At 43.2% G+C, this 21,648-nt stretch overlaps 2 protein-coding genes across 3 annotated transcripts in view; one reads left to right on the top strand and one right to left on the bottom strand.

The window, feature by feature from the left end:
• Nucleotides 1-10,573, top strand: part of ARHGAP31 (Rho GTPase activating protein 31) — a 115,642-nt gene extending 105,069 nt beyond the window's left edge. The window contains exon 12 of the mRNA XM_041766232.1: nt 842-10,573. Coding sequence (XP_041622166.1) covers nt 842-3,352 — 2,511 coding nt within the window. The 3' untranslated portion in view covers nt 3,353-10,573. The remainder of the gene's footprint in view (nt 1-841) is intronic.
• A 1,884-nt stretch (nt 10,574-12,457) lies between these two features.
• Nucleotides 12,458-21,648, bottom strand: part of TMEM39A (transmembrane protein 39A) — a 34,376-nt gene continuing 25,185 nt past the window's right edge. For both annotated transcript variants that reach the window (XM_041766254.1, XM_041766246.1), the window contains exons 6-9: nt 20,599-20,947; nt 19,627-19,814; nt 17,614-17,734; nt 12,458-13,879 (exon numbers count right to left, since the gene is read on the bottom strand). In XM_041766254.1, the coding sequence (XP_041622188.1) occupies nt 13,646-13,879; nt 17,614-17,734; nt 19,627-19,814; nt 20,599-20,947 (892 nt within the window). In that variant the 3' untranslated portion in view covers nt 12,458-13,645. The remainder of the gene's footprint in view (nt 13,880-17,613; nt 17,735-19,626; nt 19,815-20,598; nt 20,948-21,648) is intronic.

Genomic DNA, 21,648 nt, shown 5'->3' with positions numbered 1-21,648 from the left:
AGCTCGTTCTTGTGTGCCATCTGGTAAACCTGAGGTTAAATGAGACCAGGGGTCGGTTTGTGTTATAAATCAACAGTGCACGGGGATTAAGCGTTTCTTTTCTGGTGTAGACATACCTGGATCGCAGTCCCAGGCTGCTGCTGTGGGAGACCTAGGCAAATTGTTTAACCTGTTTGAACATAGGTCTCACCTCTAAAATGGGAGTCGTGACAGGAGTCCTTATGCCTTAGAGTTGTTGGGACAATTAAACAAGAAAATGCAGTTAAAATGTGTTACGGCACGTGGTAAGCACTAAGGGCAGCCCGGGTGGCTCAGCGGTTGAGCGCCTGCCTTCAGCCCAGGGCGTGATCCTGAGGACCCAGGATCGAGTCCCCCTTCGGGCTCCCTGCATGGAGCCTGCTTCTCCCTCTGCCTCTCTCTGTGTGTCTCTATGAATAAATAAATAAAATACTTTTATTTATTTATTTATGATAGTCACACACACACACACACACACACAGAGAGAGAGAGAGAGAGAGAGAGAGAGAGGCAGAGACACAGGCAGAGGGAGAATCAGGCTCCATGCACCGGGAGCCCGACATGGGACTCGATCCCGGGTCTCCAGGATCGCGCCCTGGGCCAAAGGCAGGAGCTAAACCACTGTGCCACCCAGGGATCCACTAAATAAAATATTTTTAAAAAATGAATGAATAGTAAATAAACATCCACGGTTGCTAATAATGCCGTGTCCTTTATTTGCTGGGACAGTGCACCTGCCACCGCGCCAGTCCCTTCACTGTCACTGGGAAATCGTGCCCCGAGCCCTGGGCTCTAAAATAATCCGTTTCTTGATGTCTTTCAGGATGAAGATGACCTGGCCAATGCCCTGATCTGGCCCGAGATTCAACAGGAGCTGAAGATCATTGAATCCGAGGAGGAGCTCCCGTCACTGCCACCACCTGCTCTGAAGATCGGCCCCGCCCAGCCCACCGTGGGGTCCTGCCCGGGGCCTTTGGCTTCCCCGGAGCCCCCTGTGAGCTTAGCCTGCGGTCCCCCCGCAGGCCCCACCCCCGCGGAGGCGGGGACTAGGGAGCCGACCAATCAGAGCGCACAGGGGGCCTCCTCGGCAGCCAATAGGGAAAAGCCGGAGAGCCCGAGCCCAAGCCCGAGCCCGAGCCCAAGCCCGAGCCCGAGCCCAAGCCCGAGCCCGAGCCCGAGCCCGGGCCCGAGTGCGAGCATCCTCCCGAGGCCCGAGCCCGAGAAGGGCCGGCGGCCGGACCCCACCGGCCTGGCTCCTCTGGAAATACTTCCTCTTGGGGCAGCCTCTCCACCAGCGCAGGTGGACCGGGAAGGCCCGGGGGAGCTGTCTCCTCTTCTCCCGCCTGCTGCCCCCCCTCCAACTCCTCTGGAGGAGGCGCCTCGAATCCAGCCACCAAGGGGCAGCCCCGAGGAAGCAGACCCGTCCAGGAGCTCGAGGACACAGGCTTGCACAGACCTGCCGAAGCCCGGGGGCAGCCCGGGGGCCCCTCGCCGGTGCCCGGGGCAGGAGGCCCCTCGAGGACAAAGGGAAAAGCGAAATTCAAAGAATGCTGCTCCGGATCCTGAGGGAAAAGGCTCTGGTTTGGGGAGCCCAACAGGAGAGGCGGAGAGCTCCCCACCAGCAGTCGGGGAGGTGGCCCATTCCGCGCAGGAGCCCTCAGACTGTGACGAAGACGAAGCTGTGACCGACATGGGCCAGCATGGCCTGGAGATGGTGGAGCCGTGGGAGGAGCCCCAGTGGGTAACGAGTCCCCTTCACTCTCCCACCCTGAAGGATGTGCAAGAGGCCCAGGTGCAGGGTGCCCAGGGCCGCCGACTGGAGAAGAGGCTGCCCCACAGGCCCGGCCTCCGTCAGAGCCACTCTCTAGATGGCAAAACCACCACGGGTAGGAGCCAGTGGACTCTTGAGGCTCCGTCCTCCAGCAGCTGTGCCAACCTCGAAGCAGAGAGGAATTGCGACCCTCTGCAGCCTCTGGCACCCAGGAGAGAGATTACTGGATGGGACGAGAAAACCCTGAGGTCCTTCAGAGAGTTCTCTGGCCCAAAAGGGACAGAGGCTGTTCCCAGCCAGAAGGGACCGGGTGGTTTGCAGCCCCAAACAGCCGAAATCATCCCTGTCGGCCTAGCAGGAGAGGACCCGGGGACACACCATGAGCAGAGCAGCCCTCAGCTTGAGCGAGGTGGGGTTCCTGGGCCAGACGGCAGCAAGGAGAGTTCACCTCATGTGCAAGACAGCTCCTCACCTGGAGAGCGTCCTCCAAAGTTACAGCCGCAGAGCACTGAGTGTGGGCCTCCAAAAGGGAAAAACAGGCCTTCTTCTCTCAACTTGGACTCCGCTGTTCCCATCACTGACCTCTTCCGGTTTGACAATGTGGCCTCATTCGGTTCACCTGGAACGCAGCTCTCTGAGCCAGGAGACACAAAAGTCACATGGATGACCTCATCTCACTGTAAAGTAGACCCGTGGAGTGTTTGCTCCCAGGACCCTCAGGACCTGGACATTGTTGTTCATGCCCTGACAGGCCGCCGTAACTCAGCTCCTGTGAGCGTGTCAGCTGTGAGAACCTCCTTCATGGTCAAAATGTGCCAGGCTAGGGCAGTCCCAGTCATCCCACCCAAGATTCAATACACACAGATCCCACAGCCCCTGCCCTCTCAGAGCTCAGGGGACAGTGGAGGGCAGCCTCTGGAGAGGAGCCAAGAGGAACCCAGCTCAACTGGTGGGACCTCTCAGAGATCTGCCAGAGAGGATTCTGTCTCCTTGGAAAGCCCAAAAGAAGAGAAGCCAAAGCAAGATACAGGAGCCATTGAGTCCTTGCCAATGGATACCACTACATCCCACATGTGTGAGGGACCCACCCTTCCTCCAGAACCAGTCTTGGCTAACCTGCTCTCCACCCAGGATGCAACAGTGCAATGCAGAAAGCGCACATCAGAGACAGAGCCATCCGGAGACAACCTTCTTTCTTCAAAAATAGAGCGACCGTCCGGGGGTTCTAAACCTTTCCACAGGTCAAGGCCAGGAAGACCTCAGAGCCTAATCTTATTCAGTCCTCCTTTCCCCATTATGGACCACCCTCCCCCTTCATCCACAGTGACAGATTCCAAGGTTCTCCTGTCCCCTATCAGAAGTCCCACCCAGACAGTTTCCCCTGGCCTTCTTTGTGGGGATTTGGCGGAAAACGCATGGGTCACACCAGAAGGGGTTACACTTAGGAATAAAATGACCATCCCTAAGAATGGCCAAAGACTAGAGACCTCAACCAGCTGTTTTTACCAGCCCCAGCGGAGATCAGTGATTCTGGATGGAAGAAGTGGGAGGCAAATAGAATGACATCAGTTCACCTGCTGGTGTCTGGAAAAAAGTGGCATGATTCATCCTCTGGAAGTTATTTCAGGGCCAGCGTGGCCATTATTCCAGGAATAGGTTATCCAAGTTTGGGCTTATTTTGGCCTCTTTTCTTTCTTCAGCTTTCTGACCATTTATTAATTAGTCCATTTGCCAGAAGAGAGGTCAAGGGAAGGACCCAGGGATGAAATTTACGTAAATCCATAACAGCAGGTGGGAAAAGGTCAGGTAGGGGAAGAAGATGGAGTGCTTGCTTCCACTGAGTTTGGGATTCTGAGTTGCATTTCTCCCACATTGTCATTATCTATTATCGTTGAGAGTTGGCTAAAATAACGCGTCTTTTGAAAGAAAGAAAAATCCTTTGCCCGTGTTGGAAAATGTTGCTGTTGAGGTTTGAAGGCCTCCTCTTTACTTCGCGCTTTTTAATGCTCCTTAAAGCATGTTTTCTTTTAGATCAGTTTTCTGATAAACTTTGTAGAAGTGTACACTCCAAAACAGAAGCAGGTTTGGAGGTGCAAGCTAATGTACACTTGGAGATCCAAGTGGGTGAGGTTACCCATGCTCTTTCCCTGGAATCTCTGCAGACCTGTTGGAGATGGTTCCATAAATCAGCGTAGAAAATCAGAATCGATACACGAGGGCAAATTCGTACTGGCTGTGGCTTTTGTTAATTTGGGACTCTACCATTATCCTCACTTCTGGTTTATAAATCCAGTAGCTGGGCAGGGTGAGGGCTGAGTTGAGGGTTACCTCAGTGCAATGTGCTGACTTTTCACTTAGGTATGGAGTAGTGATCTGTGTGCTTTCCAAATCAGTCCGTGAGCAGGATATCATCATAGAGGAAAACCCCATGCATAGGTAGGACCACACGATGTGTTTAAAGAACTGCACTAATGTGTTCCAATCGATGGGGCAGTAGTAGAAAACACTTCTGGCTCAGCTTCCCAGTCCTCCCACACTAGGCTGGGAGTACGGGAGAGGATAAGGAGGGAGCCCTAGCAGGGTGGCCATCACTACCACTCGGTGAGAGCTGCCTGCAGAAAATGTATTTCATTTTAGCCTGTGGGTGCCTCCCTTTCTCCCTCTCCTTCCATTACTCAGAGCAGATTTGAGGCACCTTTCTCCCCCCTGATACCCCTCATCCACCAACCACCCCAGGCCCTCCTACTTGCCTTTCTCCTGTCTATATGCAAGCAGAAGCAATAAACCAATCTGATTTTATATCAATTATTTAGAACTTCCAATGACTCTTTCTTTTTTTCAGCTGGTGAGAGGAAGGAAAACTAATATAACCTGCTGGCAGATTTTTGGTGCTCCCCTCAAAAGGGCTTCCCAAGAGCCCTTCTCAAAGCAAAACCCATTAGGGTATCAATAGTTTCAAACCTTCTAAGACAACAATCTTATTATTTAGGAACAAATTAAGAGAGACCTGTTTCTAGCCCTATTCACATCTTCTCAGGCTCAAGTCCGGCTCAACTCTGTTCACAAGCTGTCACTGCAGAAATTTCTCTAGGGACTAGCAGTACCTCTCAGCAGACCTCACAACCAAGGCCGAACTGAAGTTTTACCTCATCTGGGAAGAAATTAAAAGCCGATATCCCACAACAGATATATATTCCTCTCTCCCTTTTTCCCTGATAAGCCTTAGTTTTGAAATCTAGTGCTATGCCTTTTAAGCCAGTATCTGTGTCAAGGGTAACTGGTAGGCCAGCTAATGAGCTCTACTTTCAGGGGGCACTGAGGTGTGTGAGCAAGAGGAACAGTGAAGAGGCAGTTCAGTGTCTTCCATTCTCATTAGGTGAGTGAGACCCTGGACCAGCAGCCAATGAGAAGTCAACCCATAAAAAGACGTCCTAGGGCATGGCATTTTTCCTCCTTGGCAAACAAGGTGAAGAAATATAGTGGTGACAGATGAGAAAGGCCATGTTCAAGAGATTTGGAAAGTACATTCCTGCCTTATCAGAAAATGTGGGCAGATAGGCTTTCTCCCATCGCAGTGCACTATGGTGTCTACACTTTGATAAAGACCACGTTCTAGTTAGAATGTAAAGGAAGAAAGGAACTGGACTTTGCTTCACCATCAGAGCTCTGAACCGAGTAACGAAATATTTAAACTATTTTATGATGATTTTGAATTTTTGTTTGTAACACTTAGAGGATATATTTTATATGGGGATAGACTGAGAAGCCATGAAGTTCATATAGGGAGTTCCGCTCGAGGCGCCCAGGCAGATTCTTCAAAGGCTGCCCTGCTCCTTCGACTCTGTCATCTCTTGTTCATAGCGTCATCTTCAGGAGTTTGGGTATGCGGATGCCATCAAGAGACACAATGACAACTGTCTGGAGATACTCTCTACTCTGAGCTCTCCTAGCCAGTCAATCTGGAAGGCTGTGGAAGCTGACTCACCTTCTTGATTAGTGCCCTGCGGCCTAAATGTGGACTTCTTCACTATAGCCCAGCCTGTCAACTGTCACAAACACATTCATAAACTTCCTGTGGGCTGGGCTAACCTGACGCTGAGGAAATTCCATTTCATGGCAGAGAGAACTCACATTTTTTTTTCCCCCTGAAATTGTTCCCTCAAATGCCCCGAGATTACCTATTTGGTCATTCATTTAGGACTGAAAAGTGACCCCTCTGAGAATGGCTGGATGGAAATCAAATTGCCTGCTTCCATCCAGAGGAGGGACAGAACAAGGGCTGGTGGTTTTAGGAGGATCTGCATGGTGCCCTACAAAGGGCTGCAAAATCAGATTCTCAAAGTGCTTCTTCGAATCAGTTACCATTCCTCAAAATGGGTGGTTGATTTTAAATGGTGAATTGGAAATGAAATGTATGCATCTCCTACTGTTTTCTTTCAGTTTTAGTGGTTGCTAATGATAATAAGCTATATTTATTGGCAAAATGGCCCTCTCAGGCCAACTATTTTTTTTCCTTTTTGGGGGGAGAGGGGCAAAATGGACCAGATAGAGGGAATCTGGTTTTTATTCTTTGCTTCAGATGGAATGTGGACAGACTTCACCAAGAACCCCACTAAGACAGCCTAATCTAAAGCCCTAAAATTCAAAATATTGGCCAAAATTCTGGATTCTGGGGAAATTAAAAATGTAAGCATCATCATCTTCAACAATATTTATCAAGAGCTTAGTAGTATTGCACTGGGTACCTTAGAACTCTTAAATCCCTGAAGAGTCTAATGAAAAAAGGGAGCAAGTGAAAAAAGTGGTAACAAGTGAAACGGTCCATAAACAAATGGGAGCAAGACTTAGAACCATTACCAAATGAAAGTTGAAAGGGAAAACTGTAGCAACTACCATCTTTTAATAGGATTGTTAATAGTGTTTAAGTTACCTATTGGCTTTAATTAAACACAATGGCAAATCCAATAGAAGGTACTAGGGAGACACTCGGGCATTGAGAATTTTGCTTTGGTTGTTTAAAAAATGTGAGAGTGGTAATTAAGAACAAATAGTTCTAAAGTTATGTGTGGTCTTAATTGGTTTGGTTGTGAAGTCCTGCTGGATCTCTGCTAATGAGCCACTTCATGTCAGCATTCCAGGCTCCTAGAGAGGGGGCTTTAGAGATGTCCATCATCACAAAATAGGTTAACTCCTGTTGATGATGAAGTCATAGGTCCAAGATAAGATGTTACTTTCATGTCACATGTTCACCGCATGCTAATCACATTTGACCAAAATTGGGTGGTACAGTCATTTGTCTACACAGGTCTCGTGTTGCTGCCTGAAGAGGTAGTGGGGAACATAAGACTCACTGGTCTAGAATGGAGCGAGAGAGGTTCAGGACAGGTCCAGTTCCCACCAGGATTGAGTAGGACCACATTCTACAATGGCTTGTCCTATCTGATGACAAAAATGAATCTTGGGGCTAAATGTTTTCAGGAGTATAATTTTTTTAGGCACTTCCAGCAGAAGGTCAGCTAAAAATGTAGAATGACAAAGAATGTGTCCTCCTTTGTCAATACCTTCTTTAGCAGTCAGGCCAGAAGAAGGAGCGGGCACCTTTCCAAGCAGGGAGAGGCATAGGAGATGGAAGAAGGACGACTGCCTGAGATCAGTGTTGGTCCAGAGAGTGTAAAACTGGGGGCCACCACGGATGGGCTGGCGCACCGTAAGTCATTCAGCAGCCTTGAGGGTCATGAGCAGTGCAAAATCACGTCTCTGTGAGGATGAAGGAGGATGTAGCTAAGTCTAAGAAATCCGCGAACTATGCAGCCATGTGGTCTACTGGATGCATCACGACGCTTTGCAATAACTTAATGCCATAGTAATTCCTGGCTTATAATTCTGCAAGGTAAAGCACTTTTTCAAAGGAGTCTGTTGGAAATCCACATGGTTTCAGCTTGTTTGTTGAGCTCGACAAATATGTTTCCAAAGATATAATCAAATTTTTTCTATTGATTAAAGAAGTATAAATATTAAACCTATCCATAGAGACATTTAAGTGTAATTAAAACATTGTTACGCTTTAAAAATTTATTCTAATAAATGATATAAAGGATAATGCTTATGATGGCACTATGAACTAGAGGAGGACCTGGGGTCACCAGAGTCAGTAGTAGGAAAAGTAGATTATATGCATCAGTCTCGTTGTTCTAGTTCGATGTTAGTTTTTACTTCGTGGTTGGGTCTCACAGCCAAAGTCCTGATGATTTGCTTCAGTAAATTTTTCTTGTTTTTGTTATTTTACCTCTTAATAATTGTCAAATATTTGCAACTTCTCTGTTACAATCATACATGTTACCTAAGATACCCACTATAAATCAATGGATATTGTCATGAAAACTAAGAAAAAAAGCTACTGCTCCCCAAAAGTCCACAGCTTTTGGAGTTATGTGGATCCATCTGAACCGATGTGAACTCAGTTTTTCTCTTATTTGAATCAATCGAAGGGGACTACTCTTGCATTTGAATGATTATGTTAATGATGTTCTGGGGAAAAAGAAGCAGAATCCTGGCATATATTATCACAAAAAACGGGGGAGAGGGGCACTCAATGGGTCTAAATCACAGGTCCTCAGGAAAAACAGTGATAGTTGCAGTGAGAAACACCATTGCCAAGGGGATAAAAGTACTAGCATTTTGGCGACAACATTCTATTTAGAACTTTATGCCACCCCGGCCTGCTCCCGTCATCCATAGTTACTGCCCCAAATGCCTTATCCTCCTCGGTACTCCCAGATCTCCCGCTCAGCTGTTTCTCTTTCCTGTATCTGTGCCCACTGCCCCCAGCTGGCAGCACACAGCTGCCCTCACTCCTACAGTTCCTCTGGAGTCTTCTCTCCTCACAGCCCTGGGGTCTTCCCTGAATGCTGCTTCCACTTCCTGGGCTTCCTTAAAAGGTGACGCTCCCCTGAGGGCACTCCTGTTCCTACATTTCTCCCTTGTTACACAGACTACAAATTGCTGAGATGATGTTCTGGTTTCCAGCTTCTATGTCCGCACCACTGCTTCTTCCCAACTCCTACAAAAATCTCTCATTACCCAAACTCACGGAATCCAGCTACTTTAACTGTTTCCATTCTTTGTCGCCATGATGTAGTCAGTGTCTCACTGTCTCCCGGTCTTTGGCACTGAGCTTTGGCACAATGGTTTCCACCATTGTTCTGGACGAGTTCAGTGATGCTAAGGAAAACCCCCTCCACACTCTTGGCATAGTTGCTTACAGCTTTAACCTCTCTTCAGTTTGGCCATTTGCCTTCAGGATTACACATTATGCTGTTTCACAACCCAGAACTCTGTGATCCTAAACTCCTATATTCCATTCTGAGAACTTCTATCCTTGCTCCTTTATTCCTTCTGCCTGTTCAGGATTATTAATGCCTGGCCTACCTCTACCTTTCCGACAGTACCCCCACCGGACTTCATTCTTCCTTCCCTAGCCTTTCCAGACATCAAAGTACAGCATCTCAACTATTCCCACCGGCACCACTAACTCCCTGGACCACTTCAGCTAAACCTGCTTGGTGAACCTCCAAACTAGGACCAGGTCTCATACCACCTGTCTCCACCCTTTTACTTACCTGCTGAGTTAGACCAGAGAAAAATTGTAAAACCGTGGCAGGAGCACCTTTGGAAATGTATGGTTTATCACCTCAGCCATACCTTCATTCCCAAAACTCACAAAAGCTATTCCACTATTCTAAGCCTCTTCCTAAAATCAATGCCACCAAACTGCCTCTTACTTCACAAGCTTCTGCTGGCAGATGTTTCTTCCACCCCCACTCCCCCACCAGCACTTCTCCTAAGCCATGTATGTATGTATCAAGCCTCCCTTCTAGCTCACAGAACTTGCTATTCCTCCTTCCCAGGGGCTCCCAAGAACACTTTCTAATTCACTGCTTCTTCATTCGCTACTCTGGACCAGCTGCTGCCCCCTGCCCCCATTGCTCCATTAAAATTTCTCTTATACAATCACCAATGATCTAGTAACAAAATTTAATAGTTCTGTCTTGACTTCCTTCTTTGATACTGCTGATCATTTCTTCCTTGAAACACTAGTTCACCTCATCTCTGAGAAGTCCATTTCCTTAGTCTTATTCATTTGAAAGCTTCCTCTTCCTCTGCTCTTAAATGTTATTCACCAGAATTGTCCTTACTTCTCTTTTCATTCCACTTTTCCCATCACCCAGAGTGGTGACACCCCACCCCACACCATCTCACCTTCTCTTACATGGACCTTTTAAATGGTTGGCTAACTAATTTCCCTACTGTCTCATTGACATCTGTCTGTTCTCCAAACCAATTGCACATATTGCTGCCAAAGTTGTCTAGGATAGGACAGTGGATCTCATCAAAATCACCTTGAGTGTGTTAAAACAGACATCTGGGCTCTATCCAGAGTTTGTGACTTGGTTGGGGGGCGGGGGGGGGGAGCTTAAAACTTTCCATTTCTAACAAGTTCCCATTTAGGTGATGCTGCTGCTGCAGAATCAGAGATCATATTTTGAGAACTCTTGATTTGAGAATTCTCTGGGTCATAAGTCCTAAATTTAAAATCTTTCACTAGCGGTCTTCAGTTCCTAGACTTCTGTCCGCTTAAGAATTACCTGAAGTACTTGTGAAAGGGGCAGAGTTTTGGGTTTTACTCTCAAGATTCTGACTTAGTAGATCTGATGTCGTGTCTGGGGATCACACCTTTAAGAACCTGTGACCTATAATAAAAGTTTAAACCCCTTTAATGTGGAATCCAAGTCCTCCTATAACCTATTCTTTGCCTACTTCTCTAGCATCATTGAAGTAGTTAAGAACTAGTGCAAGTCCATGCCTTGGGTTTTTGCACTGCATGAACCATCTCCCTCATTTATGTGGTAAACTTCCAGTCCTCCTTTAAAATGCTTATGTGTTACTGCTGCAGTGAAGTCCTCTGACACTGCTGCAGCTTCCAAAATTGATAACTCTTTCCTGTATCACCTCTGTATCTTGTATATATACTTCCTTTCTGAACACCTTTGTGTTACAATTATTGATTTACTTACCAGCCTTCTATTAATCAACTCTAAACATCACTATTTCTGGCACCCAGCAGTGTCCAGTACATAATAATTGCTCAGTAAAGAGAAATGGGGGAGGGGTGGTGGTGGTGGCGATTGATAGGTTACGGAAAGCAGCTTATGGAATAGAACATAGAACCAGAGTACACAGGATATTGGGGAACATTCCCATCATGCCCATCCCTGTCAACTACTTTCCTCTACTTACCTACCTTAAGCCACCCAAACTGACCAAGCACCTTCCTTTCTTTGTATCCAAAGTTCACCCAAATGATCTTTGCCAAACCATTTTCCACACACCACTTAATATCCCAGTAAATAAACAATCACCAAAAGGCCACCCTTTACTGAGTATGCATCTCCTATCACTAAGCAAAGATGTCATTTCTCTCACATGATGCATAATAGGATACATAGGTAACTAGTAATTTTTCTCTTCCCCATCTGAATGTGGCACCAAAAAAGGGCAGGTGAAGTGTATAGGAGCATGTTGAACTGAAAGCTATCTCCCTGAGAGAAATATCTGTCATCCAGCTGTCATATCTGGAAAGAGAGGAAGGCACTTTGCAATTCTTATAGCCAAAACTAATTTTTATTTTGTATACTTCCTTTTTTTTAGCCAGCCTGGCATCTGGTCCTCCTGTGCTAGTTTAGGATATGGCAAAGACAGGTCAAGCCAGATGGGGTGGGGGCATTAGCTTACAAAAGTAGTCTGTTATCTAATCAGTTATCAGGGCTGTGTTTCAGAGGCAGAACCAACTCGGAGCCATTTTGATGAGACACGTTTGCGCTAAGACCACCCATTTTGCTTTTAACTGTCAATCCCATCATCAAGATGTTAGGACAAAAGAAAGCCTATCTTTAAGATCCTCAGGAAAGAATACTGAAATGACAACTTTCCTGCCGCCCCTTCACTCCAAGAACCACCATATTTAGGCTGAACCATTTATAAAAACAACAAAATACACTGTGGTTACCTTGCTAGTTTTCCAATATACCTAAATTTTTCCCACTGTAGGCCACTGCCCTTGCTACTACTGAATGCTCCCCAGAACTATTTATATGGCTCAGTACTGCTTCATTGCTCTGCTCTTTGCTCAGAAATTATCTTCTCAAAGATGCCTCCTAGCAATGCCACTCTTAGTACTTTCTATCTCTTGCCCCAATTTTCTCTTTACATTTATTATTACTACCAGGAGACATTAGATGTAAATTTATTTACAGCACATATTGCAACCCCCAAATTGCAAGTTCTGTAGAGGGTAGGGCCTTTGTATCTCTTATTCACTGCTATCTATATCCCCAGTGCCTAACATAGTGCCTGGTGGTCAACATATATTTGCTGAATAGCTGAACAGACTTAGCTTGATTGCTGAATAATAGAACTTAAAAAAAAAGTATACACATCAAAATACTTAAGGAAACCATGGTTAATTTAAACATAGCAGTTACCCTGGGTATATATATATATATATATATATATATATATACACACACACACACCTACCCCTCATCATGCTGCCCTTGTTGAAAACCTATTGGGAACTCTTCTGCAAGAACTGTTTTCAGAGCCAGTTTATGAATTACGATTGGTCTTTTTACTTCATAAGTCATATTGTGTTTCATCAAAAAGTTCACAGTGTAAAAAAGCCAAACCAAGCACAGAAAACAGATGAGAATATATTTCAGGCTCTCAAGGCCTCAGAAATTTAGATGACCAGTCACATCAATGGACTAAGATCACCTCTCAAAAACACAGACATGGACTAAAATGGTTAGTAATGCTCACAAACATAGAGGTTCTGGAATTTGAAATTAAAAACACACACATTTTAGGCACAAAGTATCAGAGGACAAAGAGGTAACTTCTTCTATTTCACTTCTGCTTGTAACTCCGAACATGCCGCTGTAGGTGGACTGCTGCCCAAACTGCATCCAAGACTTGCCCATTCTTTTAATCAATCAGGATCTTCAACCTGCCCATACTCCAGCCCACATGGCATTTGCACTCATCTTCTCCCACTGGTCCAGCCATACACCTCCTCCTTCGTGAGTGCAAGCACTCTAAAGACTTTGTCTTACAAAGTATTATTTCAAACACCTAATAACTAAAGAAAAATCTTAAGAGGCAAAAGAAGTGAAAGAATGGGGAAAATGACAGCTATATCCTCTGAGTTTCAGGATAGCAGCTGATTCTTAAGTATTTTTAAATGTCATTGGGCAGAACAAAATGCTGCATTCCCATTACACAGAAATGCTTGCTACCGATACGCAACAAAGACTCCCACCCAGAACTATAACCCACTCTGTGCCCCATGTATTCCAATACTATTAGGCAGCCAAAAAGAAAGAGAATGGCAACTGTCAGGCAACTCCACTGATCTCCCTTTTTGTAGCAGGAAGGCCAATGAGGACTAAAGATAATCAAGGGACTGGAAGGAAAGCAGACACACTAAAGGTACGGTATCAAGTGATATATGAGAGGTGTTCATAAATGAATGAGTTGTTCCACAGCCATACAAACAGATCAATCTCTTTACTGGAGAGGAACACCTCTCGTCCTGTGTATTATTCAAATGTACTAACACATGAAAGATCACATCACCTTGTTTGTGGATACATTTAATATCCCTTACCCTTCCCACCATTCAAAACATAATAGTATACAAAATATAAAATATCTTAAATATTTATAAAAATCGCAAGAAAAAAATAGAACGTATGAAAATATTTTTATCTGAGTTCTCCCTCATTGTTGAGAGGCAGCTTAGTTTGCCTTGAGTTCGTAACTGTTGAGTGGGTAGGAGTATGCCCTGCCTAATACTATTCTGTCCCGAAGAAGTTTAAATAAAACATAGTAGTTGCAGAAGAGGATGAGAGCCATGGAAAGCGTGTGGTTCCACTTCTCCGACCGCAGCAAGGAATAAAGCTGGTAGAAGACGACGCTGCCTTCAATAAGGATAAGCAGATTTAACAGCCTTAACGGGCGATGAAATAGAAACTGTAAGGAAGTTAAAAAGCAAAACATTATTTCACAGAAAAGCGAAGTAGTTATTCTCACATTTTTCTCCTAAAATAATTTCATATTTATAGGTTCCTATATCAGTAACACATGGATCTGCTTACTGAACATCAATCAGGCTATTTCTTGCTGTAGAGACCCAAACTGTTTCCTCTCTGTTCAAGGAATAATGAAATAAATTTTATTTTAATGCCCTGAGACACGAAAGAGCATTATACCCAAAAGAACTGCCTCTACACATTTTCTTAAGTTATATCTTGGGTATATATCTTATTTGAGATGATCAAAAAGTACACTAATCTAAGACAGGAGCTGGACAAAAAATTGAATGGAAAATATCTTAGACTTTGCAAGTCAAGAGGCAAAAAAGTGAAGACATTATATAAGTAGATACTTACAGTATGTAAAATGAACCATTTAAAAAAAGCAAAAATCATTGTTAGTTTACAGGCTGGTCTGAGACATAAACACACTAGACAAGGCTGGAGGTGGGGGCGCGGGAAGCATTACAAACTGAAATATCAAAACAATAATTTCTTAATGTTCCCTTAAACTGTTTATCCATCATCATCACTGACTCAAATCCTCTACACCATGTATTTCTGCTGGTTTTTTTTTTTTTTGTTTTTTTTTGTTTTTTTTCCCCTGGATATTGAGAAGTAGAGTACACAGGACAATTAGGAAGGAAGGATAAATCAGTCAGAATTAGAGTTTGGCTAAAAACATGGCTGCTCACTGTTTTCACTCTTCACTTTAAATGGCTAAATTCTGGTTTACTAATAAAAACATATTATGAATAGAAAGATAGAGGTCATTGGTTGCAAACTGTGGCAATGGTAGTATATCAGATCTAAATAAACTAATTTAGACCTGAACTTCAAATCTGAGAATAAAGTCACATCATCCTAACACCTCTGAAAGGTAGTCAGCCAGGTTCTTCTAGTCAGCCAGGTTCTTTGGGTCCTTCTTTGGGAGGAAGAAAATGTTTAACCTGGGTTATAGCATATGATATCCAGTAATATCATGTATAAAACTGGCACAGAATTCACCCAGAAGAAATGAAGCTAGGAATTTTAATACCTTGACTTCACTCTCCTCCATCCTTCTGTTTCTTGCCAATGATTCCTGTTGGTCACATCACCTGGCAACAAATGGGCAAAGGAGCCCATTGATGCCATCAGAGAGATTACCCTCCTTGCACATAAGGCAAGCTCTAGAAGATGGCAAGTGGGTCTGGAGGTGCAAGTGGAAAATATCCAGTACCAGAGATTTTTTGGGAGAAAAGTTCCCTCTTTTCTAAGAAAGAGATGCAGGACTATTAAGACCTGTTCTCTCTTTCTCCCCTGGATGTTGTTATATCTGGATACACAGCTTAGAACTGCTAAAGTCAATTGCTTCCTTTTAGAGAATGCATTGCACAGAGTCTGATATATATATATATATATATATATATATATATATATATATATATAAAATCAGAGAAATGGGATGACCCTGGGTCCTTGGTGATATCCTCAAACTCTAAATCAACTGCCCTTCCTCTGATTTCCCTGTTTGTGAGATAATACAATTAATTATTTTAAGCCACTCTGAGTGTGTTTTCTTTTACTTGAAACTTCTTACACCATAAATGGATAGTGAGCTGCCTTGAGTGGCATTCTTTCTAGCTACTAATGAATAAAGTTCTATGGACTTAAAAAAAAAAAAAAAGAAAGAAAGGCTCAGAATTAATATTCCAAAAGGACTCAAGCAATGGGAGTTTCTGTGGCAAATATAACAACAATTAAAATTAAATGTGCCAGTAAGCTATAAACTGAATGAGTAGAAAGGCTAGGATGAGTTTTAACTTGTAACAGCTATAGGTAGTCGGCACATTTATTTTTTTATAAGCCAATTAAAAAAATTTTTTTAAAGATTTTTATTTGTTTATTCATGAGACACACACAGAGACATAGGCAGAGGGAGGAGAAGCAGGCTCCCTGCCATGATCCCGATAAAGGACTCAATCCCAGGACCCTGGGATTACACCCTGAGCCAAAGTCACACGCTCAACCCCTGAGCCACCCAGGTGTCCCAACTGGCACATTTTAAATGAGTGTTCTCAAATTTCAATGTGCCTAAGAATCATTTCCAAATATGTAAATGCTGCAAATTCCTGGAATCCTTTGGATGTTCTGATTTAGAAGTCTGGCGTAGGGTCTCTGAATCACTTTAAAGAGTGAGCCAGGTGATTTACATGCAAGTGGCCCAAAGAACACTTTGAGAAGCACTGATTTACCTGTTTGGTCATACAAAATCAGTAATAAGCTAACTTCCCTAATCCTTATTCTTTGGATTTCACCTGATTCTCCAGCTGTCCAATACACCAGCAAGAAAAATACTTATTTTTCAAACAGAAAACTCCAGTAGAATATCTGCTTATTACAAGTTTCAAGGGGACTGCAAAGGTCAACAGAAGCCATTAATGGCCTATGGAATACAGCTGATTGAGTTAAATATACCACTTAGAAACCAAATGCTTACAAGTTGTGACTTAAGTCTACTCCTCTGCCTTAAGGCAATTCCAAAGGAGTCTAGAAGGAGTTGCTGGTAGTTTCCTCATTCAACTTTGTACCTGGCCCATGGTCCTCCCAGCCCCCACTCTGCCCCTGCCTCACACCCTCCCCCCATAGTATTTACAAGTATCCAGCGTTGTGAAGTTCCCGGTATTTAACTGAAAGGCCCTTAGCAGCAAACATCTGCAGAACAGAAAGTCCATATACCCTCACAAGGAACTGGGAATGAGTGAGAATGAGATTTAAGTATCTCAAAAAAGGGCAGCCCTGGTGGCACAGCAGTTTAGTGCCGCCTTCAGCCCGGGGTGTGATCCTGGAGACCTGGGATCGAGTCCCGTTTTGGGCTCCCTGCGTGGAGCCTGCTTCTTCCTCTTCCTGTCTCTCTGCCTCTCTCTCTCTCTCTCTCTCTCTCTGTCATGAATAAATAAATAAAAAATCTTAAAAAAAAAAAAGTATCTCAAAAAAGATCTACAATTCTTTTTTAGACAAAGGCAATACTATGAACAGTCCCCTGAATGCACCTTCTTTCCCCCACTGACACTGATCAGCTAGCCTTTCTAGCTAGAAATAAATACTTCTGCCTCCTAGAGTCAGAATTTCCAGAAACTGAAAGATCAAATAGGACACAATCCAAGGCATAAATTCAAATGGAACAGAAACTGAGTTTAGTGGACATCTATTGCTTCTTCCTTTAAATTTTTTAAGCCTTTTTTCTCTTAATCCAGGAAAAGGTAAATGGCCAGACATCATGGCATTTGTATTACTTTCAGAAGGGAAGTCAAGGTTGTTTAAAGAGGTGCTATGACAAATACCACCCCCCACAAAAACTCAAAACAAAAACAAAAACAAAACAGCCCCCAAAATAAAACAAAAACTCAAACCCAACAAAACAAAACCATTATTATTATATTAAATAAGACTTAAGAATACACAGACACAATATAACAAGGATCCCACTAAACTATTAAAAATAAAAATTGTAAGATTAAAAAGGGAAGAATACATTTCCAAAAGACAAGGGGCATTATAGTAGTAGTAATAATTCCATGTATTAATTTCCTAGTATGAGCTACACACTGTGCGAGGTGCTTACACACATAGTGGCCTCCTAACACTTACCACTAAGTTTATGTTTGAAAAGAAATAAGTGGTACTTGCATAAAAGCGGGCATGGGATACGTCTGAAGGCACTGCCACGTTGTAAGGCCCCATGGCTCTATATAAGCATCTGCTGTGTCGCACCAGCACCCCTTGAGGCCATATTGTATTTTCTGACCAACTAAGGGAGAAAAAAATGCAACGTTAGCATATTGGCAATTACAGATAAGACAGTGTCTGGCAAGGCCAATTACATTTCTATGGAAGGAATTAAGTATTCAAAGCTTCATCTGCCTGAATTCTGAGAATATAGTAATTGCATAGTCAAACTGGAAAGTTAGGAAGGATCTGTTCTTATAACTTCATTGCTATAGTAGAGAGGTTGCAAAGTGATAGTTAACTCAGTGTCACAGGACCTGAGGCTTAGGAAATTAATGTGTAAAGCACCTATGAGCTAGAAAATCGAGTGCAAGCAAGTGGACTGCCACCTCAATCCCAAATGAGCAAAAATATTGATGGAAATGCTAGAGAGAACAAACAAGAGAAAATGCATAGTAGTAAGAATAGTGGAGAAATGAACACGCTGTCAAATTCGCATGACGTTTACCGCAGAATTACATCACCCAAAGGTATAGAAAATCAGTCTATTTGTCACATACTTCAAATGCCTCATACATACGTGAAGCTATACAGAACACAGAGACACACAAGGTACTGACACACATACTTTTCTTTTTACCGCTTTCTTGGTTTAGTTTTATAGAAGTTTCTTTAGCAAAAAGAAGTTATGGAAGAAGCTTCATTGTTTCCAGCACCAATGTGATGGAGTTGGGGTGGGGATGGGGATCTTCAGGTTAAGCTTTTTAAAAAAAAATCTAAGTTAATTCATCTCTTCCTGATTTTGGAAAGGTTAGTTTCCTAGGGTAAGAACTGGGATAACATTTTAGATATATTAAAACAAAAAAAAAAGGTCTAGCACCCTAAAGCTTTCCCAGTTCAGAAAATGTTCCGTCGGCCTTGCTCACACTTACCAGCATTAAAGTGATGATACACCTCATGGCCATGTGCCATCAGGAGCCTGAAGATGTACAGTACTAGTACTGTGGATTGTATTTTCAATTTTTATTGAAATTTGTCCTTTGCCCACAGTCAGGTTTCTTTTCAGCCTGGCCCAATCTCTTTCAGTTCCTGGGCTTGAAGGCCTGTGCTAATCTGTATCAGACATCAAGGCAGATAATTGAAGGGATGACTCTGAGGGGGAGAGGGGAAGGGGAAAGTCCCCTCAATCTGTCCCACTTCATTAGGAAAGAATTTCTAGGTGATGAAATTTGTGAAATGTTCCAATTATAAAAGGGAGGAAGATGAAGATGGTCCAGGTCTGAGAGGAAGGTATGGCAAAGGGCTCAGAAGTGAGAGAACAAAAGGGTTCTAAAGTTAACCACTTTGGATCATAGGGACCATGCACAGAAATGACTGATAAGGGGACACAATGAGAGGAATACTCACAGAGAACTCAATTAGGGACAGTTTTCATTAAATATGGGCAAAGCAGGGAAATATTCATTAGCAAGTTTAGGAAAAATAATAAAAAATGCAAGCAAAGAAAATTACTAGAACAAATTTACATGTATTAGAAAGGAAAGATGAGAGAAGCAAATTTTAGCTGCCTGAGTGTGAGATGATTAGCTAGCAACTATTAAGCTGTGGCAATGAAGAAAAGATGAATTTTACAATCTTCCAAAGAGAATTAAAAATATATCATGACTCTGTCAATCTGGGCAAAGGGTTAAGACTGAAAGAAAACTCCATTATTACAGCCTGGGAAACAAATTATACACTCCAGGGTAACCGGGCAGCTGAAAGGTAGGAGGCATTTAAGGAGGGACTGGGGATGGTGGTGGGAATGAGTTAATGTCCCCTGTGTTCAGTTTAGAGTGATGACAAGCATCCATGTAGACAAAAAACAAAAAATTAATGTTCAAAGCCAAGAACAAGAATGACATACAAAGCAAATAAACATGATCAGCAGCATGTAGAAAGGTGTTATATGGTTTTACCCTTTAGGCTACTCACATGTGCTGTGGAGCATTGCTGTAGGACCCATGTTCGAGCTTCTGCCACTTGCCCAGGTGAGCAGCTGATTTATGTAGCAAATCACAGTATTTGGACGGCAGCAGTTGTGTGGTGAGCATGACAAAAGCATTGATCCACACCATAATGAGGTGCTCACATGACCAGCGCATGTCATAGTACTGGGTACTCTGGAAGAGATCAGAAGAGAGAGAAATGATCCATGCACTGTTAAGCAAGAAGGTAGGGGTGGGTGCGTGTACATACGCCCTGCAGACAAATGCCACACTGAGTCACACATGCATGGGTTGTCCTGCTGTCCGTGCAGAAAGTTCAAGAGCAGAGTCCTCCAAAATCCTTCAACCTGACTTTCTGGCTGTATGAATTAGGTTGGGAGGGAGAGGCAATTGTATTTTAAGTGCTTCCTTTCTAGAAGAAGTGAGTGCCCTCTGTAAATGACCACTCCGGCTGCAGATGTGCTTCTCAATAGGTGAAGAAAGGGCACTAAAATGTCCCAAAAGATTTTGGGCCCAAGTGACATCCAGACCATTTCTCTCTTCTACTGAAGTAAATTGAAATTTAGATAAAGGTTAGATTAAATTCAAGGAAACTCCTGATTAACCATGTTAAGACCAACCACGGTAGGCTGAATTTTATTAAAATCTCAATCCTCTTAAGCTACTACATACTGATTCTATCATAAACACAAATTTTATTTTCCCCGGAAACTGGAAAAAAAATTAAAAAAAAAAAAAACTTTAAAAAAGAAAAAAAGAGGGGACCACCACGGGTGCATCACATATATGGAAATACCTATCCGCCAACCAGGAGCGGTATTAGTGCACTCCGGATGCAGCCGAACTCCACCATCCAGGCTGCCAAAGGGGAGACAGAAAAAAGGGGGATTAAATAAGAAATACCCAGTTTATGTCATTCACACACAAATCCAGGAAGCACATAAAAGTAACCACTTACCTTCACAAAACACAGGGGGAGAAATGCAACATAGTAGGCACTGAAGAGGGAGTTGAAGAGAACTTCCTTGATTCTGTGGTTGAAATCTGCTTTCAGACATTCAACTTCATTGCGGATAAGGTCTGGAGATAGGGGGCAGCTGTGGGTGGGGATGGGCGTGGCATTATTAAACTGTTCTTTTAGAGACTCCAGCAATAGGGAGAGAAAGTCTTTGGATTTGGCCAAGCCACCCACAGTTGAGGCACTTTCTTCTACAGCCTGCTGCTGAACCATATAGTTATAGTCTGTGAGAAGAAGATGAGCTCTACTATCTTGGTGAAAACAGCAGAGAGGAACATAAACGCCAAACCTGCAGAAAACAGTAAATATGATAATGAGACCACAGACGTCACCATAGATCAAATCTGGTAACTATGTTAGTAAAACAGTCATTTACCAGAATGAACATAATATAAACAGGGACTCTGCTGACGGTAAATTCATTATTGGGGAAGTTCTTTAATTTCTTCTCACAAAGGCAATACACGTTCACTGTAGAATAACAGAAGACTATACAAAATCACAATGACAAAACAGAAAACATGTAAAAACGATCACTTTTAGAATTTTTACAACTGGGTGCACAGACTTCATGCTTGTATACATTTAGCCTCATAGAGTATAAACTGTTTTGTATCTTTGAGTGTGTTTTTATGTATGGGTACCTATTTTGAGCATTTTTTCACGTCACTAAACATTTTTTCTATAACAATTTTTAAAAAATACTAGTAGTCTCATACAGATGTACCATAATTTACCTGTTTCTCTCTTGTTGGAAACCAGCAGTTTCTTACTTTGCATTACCATATGAATGCATGGATAAGCACTTTCCTACATGATCTCTGTGTCATCTGGTAATTTTCAAATGGCATGCCCTTCACCTCAAATTTCCCCTTCTTTTTTTTTTTTTTTAATTTTTTTAAAAAATTTTTTTTTTAATTTTTTTTTTTATTTATTTATGATAGTCACAGAGAGAGAGAGAGAGAGAGAGAGGCAGAGACATAGGCAGAG

The sequence above is a fragment of the Vulpes lagopus genome, chromosome 1, assembly GCF_018345385.1.
Source record: "Vulpes lagopus strain Blue_001 chromosome 1, ASM1834538v1, whole genome shotgun sequence".
NCBI lineage: Eukaryota > Metazoa > Chordata > Mammalia > Carnivora > Canidae > Vulpes > Vulpes lagopus.
This window is presented reverse-complemented; position numbering and strand designations above follow the sequence as displayed.